We start from the raw sequence: 5020 nt of genomic DNA on the forward strand, positions 1-5020 counted from the left end.
CTTCATTTCACTGGTGGGTCAGATGAGATGTTTGGTGAAATCTGAAGTCAAGTCTTAAATCATTTTCCAACCAAAGTGTGTCAGTGATACATAAATAAATCGATAGCCTTAAAAATTAAAAATGAAGAAGCTTTTCAAGTGAAATGTTAGATATCTCTTGTTCTTGCGTCTCATTTGGAAGTCAGATTCACATTCAACCATTTCTGATCCATACTTAATAGTGTTTTTGTTGTTGTTTTATTTCTAACAAATGGATTTGTCAGAAATGTTACTGTCACTTTAGTCTTCCCAGCAGACTAGATGGGTTATTTTTTTATTTTATCTATTTGGAAACGTATTTTTACAAATCAAGTACATAAATAGTCTTTGCTTGTGTTTTGTATATTTTTTTAAGACTAGCTTAAAATAATGAAACATGACCATAGTAAAACACACATTTAAGCTCTCATGTATTAAAACATAGGTCTGGGTTGATAAAATCGATTAATCGATTTGAGTCGATCTAAGCTTAACAGATCAATGATCGATTCATAAAAATATAGATCGATCTAGTGCATAAAGCTAAAGTCCGCTAGCTTGATGCTAACGTTTAATGGGATTTCCCACAGGACGGCTAATGCTATCGTTTGGTTGATGTAAACATACATTGCTGACTAAATGAACATCTTTATAAACTCACAGGCATGAATTTTCCAAACTCTTTTAAGGAAGCATTTCTTTAAGTAACCATTTGTGGTATAAAGCAGGGGTCCCCAAACTTTTTCTGGTGAGGGCCACATAACTGTTTTCTTCTCTGATATGGGGGCGGGGTCAGTTTTTACGCTAACAGAAAATATGCAGCAATCACAGGGTGTGCCTGAGTGTAAACAATTTCGTTTTTTTCCAGTGTGATACACAACGAAATTTTAATCATCTCTTTCTGTAATCTTCACAGAATAAAATAATACTAAAAATTTCAAAATTAATCCTATAAATACATTATATAAAATTATATGTAAAAACCATGGGTCTCCGATATTGTTTGAGGGCATATTATGGGATTGCTGCATCTGACTCCTATTTTTATTTTTTTGTTTAACTTGACATTTTCATTTTTTTTCTTTCTTGTTGACAGTAAACAATGTTGGAATATCCTATTCTTATCCCGAGTTCTTCCTCAACGTTCCAAATCTGGACACTGTAAGTGTTTTACTCAACGTCAAACATATTTCTCTGAGTATGTTAAATGCTGTATTACATAATGTTTTAAAACATGAGCAGCACTACAAATGTCTTTTCTGTTTTAATAACTTTGCAACCCGTCTTCATAAGTGAGAACATGTGATTGCTCCTGTGATGACTGAAGTTGCGTGTTCGGCTGGTTCACGTGTCAAATTCAAAAGCTCAGGTGGGATCAATATTGTTCCACTTCAGAGTGAATCAATATACTATAAGTGGACTGCTTTTCTCTCCTGTCATCAGTCTTGTGCCTCTTAGAACTGTTGAGAACTTGAAAGAGCAAACTCGTGGCTCATTAAACCATTGAAGCTTGCGAGTCGTGAAGTCTGTAACGTCTGTTACACACAGTCGCCATCGACCGGGAGGAGGAGTTTAACTCCTTACAACAAGTCAATGTGATGTTTCATTTGTTGGTAATGAAAACTGCTGCTTCAAGTTGATATTAAACTTCAACTGTTCATCTTTAACAAACATGTCAGAACTTTGCTTTGGACAAATACAAGATAACGTTCTTGTTCTCGTTTCAGTTTATTGACACAATGGTTAACATTAACATTACATCAGTGTGTCAGGTGAGTGCAACAAAACACTTCATTCTTTCTTTCTTCGTCTCTTTTGTAGTAATTAGTCTATTTTGCTTCTTTGTAAGAAACTTTTCTGGTAGGAAATGGATCATAAATAGTAAATATTCACATTCTGAGAAGTTTCTATATACAGTATACATGTGTTTTTCATACATTACTGATTTGGTCTGTCATCAAAGTCGGGCTCAGATTCTTTCTCCACTTTTTCTGTTTTATGTCTCTTAATAGAGGAAATAAAGACTTATAAAAAGAATTGACAGTCGGTCTTCGTAATGGTAGGTTCATTTGATCAGGGAGAGGTAGAAAGTCGACGTGTATATACATTTATTTACGTTTCATTTCATTGAGGGAAATAAGTATTTGAACCCTCTTTCCAGACAGACAGAGGTCAGGTGTTTCTTACAGTTGATCATCAGGTTTCTGTACATATCAGGAGGAATTTTGAGTCACTCTTCTTTGCAAATGACTTCTAATCATTCAGATTTGGTATCTGTTGCTTAACCACTTTGAGCTTCAGCTCTCTATAAGTTTTCTATTGGATTGAGGTCTAAAAACTGCCTGGACCATTCCATGACTTTGATCTGCTTCTCCTTCAGCCATTTCTTGGTTGTCTTGGCTGTACGTTTTGGGTCATTGTTCTGTTAGAAGACCCATCAACCACCCATTTGAAGCCTCCTGGTGGTGGGAAGGAGGTTCTCACTCAGGATTTGACACGATGAAGTATCTCTGTGCAGAAAAACGCTCACCTATACACCTCTATACTTGACAATGGCGATGGTATTCTTGGGGTCTTAGGAAGCATTTCTCTTTCTCCAACACGACGGGTTGAGTTGATGCCAAAGAGCTCAGTGTTGGTCTGATCTGACCGCAGCACCTATATCTACCAATCACTCTAAATCAGGAGTCTCAAACTGGCGGGCCATTTGTGGCCCCCAAGTCAATATTTTGTGGCCCCCGCCTTATGAAATTTAAATGTCTACTAAGCAATATCTTCTCCATGTTCACACTTCTTTGATGATAGCTTTGTGTTTAAAACTTTGCATTTGCTATTGTCGTTGGATCAGGTCGTCAGACAAGTCCTTAGCAACACTTGCTAGCGTTGTTAGCTACTGTTGTTTCACAGGACATGCAGAAGAAATTGCTTATTAGTATATAGACATTAACAAATGTGTAATAAACGTGTTCAGTACACATAGAGAATGGACCAAAGACATAGACAGTAGACACAGTAACATATTTTTGGCACAAATGGAACCCCATACGGCCCAGCCTCAGCCAGACTCTGCCTTTAGTAGCCCTAATGTAAATTAAGTTTCAGGACCCTGCTATAAACCATGAATGTGTTCATTGATACACTTGAGGTGGGCCTGCATGTGTCTTCTTAAACGTGACTTACCAGATCTGCAAGATGTTAAACCATTGATGTCTTGGTGACTGTTAATCCAACTGCTTTGAGACCATCAACTAACTCCTGCCATGTTGTTTTAGGATGATTTCTCACAGTTCTCATGATCATGGAAGCCCCACCAGTCAGATCTGGTTTGGAGCCCCAGTCCTACAGGTGGATTGATGATCATGTTCTTGTATTTTGGCACCAACAGTCGTAACCTGAACCTCCAGCTTGTTGGTGATGGTTTCGTAGTCCATTCCTGTCTACAATCTTCTTCCTTAAATCCTCTGAAACCTCTTTAGTCTTACATGTTGGAGAGTTTGGAGTCTGACGGATTCTGTGGACAGGTGTCCTTTTATACAGGTGATCAATTCAATCAGGTATCAATTTAGGTGACAGGTTGATTAGGTGAATCTAACTCAGGGATAGGCAACTCCAGGCCTCGAGGGCCGCATTGCTGCATGTTTTCCAACATACCTGGCTCTGGCTGACTCTAATTGGCTGGATGCACATGAACCAGGTAATCAGTCATGAGTAGGGCTTGGATATCTGGAAATCATGCAGACACTGCGGCCCTCGAGGCCTAGACTTACCTATCCCTGATCTAACTGGTCTGTGGGAACCAGAACTCTTAATGGTTACTAGGGGTTCAAATACTTATTTCCCTCATTGGAATGCAAATAAAGTTATATACTTTGTTCAAAGTTGGTTTGTTTTTCTATATCACTGTTCAAATGAACCATTAGGATGACAGACTTACAATTTCTTTTTGGCTGGGCAAGCCAACAAAATCCGCAAGGGATCAAATCCTTATTTCTTCCACTTTATCTTGTCTCTCCCTGTAGTTTGTGGGTGGCTTTAGAGTGATAAAGTTTATGTTAGTGGATTTAAATGGCTAACATAGTTTGTGTTTCACTCTTGGTCCAACAGCTCACACATACATAAAATGGTGACATATGAAGCCCTGTTATTCATTTTACTTTCAATTCTCCATTTTCAGCAGATCTCAGAGCAGCAGCTAAAGTCTGCCCACATTTGTAACATTTCATTTATGTTAGTGGAAAGAGTTTCAAACACCCCCTCTGCTCTCATTAACATCTCTGTTCTTTCTTCATCTTCCCTCTCCGACCACCTCTTCACACACCTCCCCCACACACAACTGTGGACACACACTTCCACGCACAACCCACGGATCGTGGTCATTTGTCTATTCCTTACTTCTTTTCTACTTCTCTTACTCATTCTTTCCTTTTTTTATTCTAGATGACTCGTCTTGTTTTGCCTCATATGGCTGAGAGGTGAGTTTGGAATGATTCTTACCACACAGACTGCAAAAACAAAAAAAAATCCTGTTTTCTATTCTTCATTATCTTTATTATTAGCATGTTCTTTAAAAATTAGACCATTTAAACACAAACACAGCTTTTAAATGTTGGTCAGTTTAAAGCTACTGTTGTGAAGGATTGTGGTCATTTTCTGCTGTACTTCTGCCATGTTTTAGGGTTTTTGAGCTCCATTTGAAGGAACATCTTCTACATTTAGATTCAGTATAGGAAATTGATCTGGCCTCTCCGAAGTCTTTGATCTGTTTCTAAGACTACCAACTTGTAAAACATTCAGAAGTAGACTTTTGAGGGCATTGCCCTGGTGCAGAACCCAAGACTTCCTCAGCTAGAAGCCGTGAATAAATGTTGAACATTCTCCTTTCCAATCTTTGGTAGCAGAATTTCTGGTTCTATTCACTACAGCAGTGGTCCCCAACCACCGGGCCGCGGACCGGTACCGGGCCGCAGACCCATTGCCACCGGGCCGCGGAAGAATTTAGGGA

At 38.7% G+C, this 5020-nt stretch overlaps 1 protein-coding gene across 1 annotated transcript in view; it reads left to right on the top strand.

The window, feature by feature from the left end:
* hsd17b12b (hydroxysteroid (17-beta) dehydrogenase 12b) overlaps positions 1-5020 on the top strand; it is a 32994-nt gene that overhangs the window by 15399 nt on the left and 12575 nt on the right. The window contains exons 5-7 of the mRNA XM_024296214.1: positions 1115-1179; positions 1746-1790; positions 4456-4490. Coding sequence (XP_024151982.1) covers positions 1115-1179; positions 1746-1790; positions 4456-4490 — 145 coding nt within the window. The remainder of the gene's footprint in view (positions 1-1114; positions 1180-1745; positions 1791-4455; positions 4491-5020) is intronic.

The sequence above is a fragment of the Oryzias melastigma genome, linkage group LG3, assembly GCF_002922805.2.
Source record: "Oryzias melastigma strain HK-1 linkage group LG3, ASM292280v2, whole genome shotgun sequence".
Classification (NCBI taxonomy): Eukaryota; Metazoa; Chordata; class Actinopteri; order Beloniformes; family Adrianichthyidae; genus Oryzias; species Oryzias melastigma.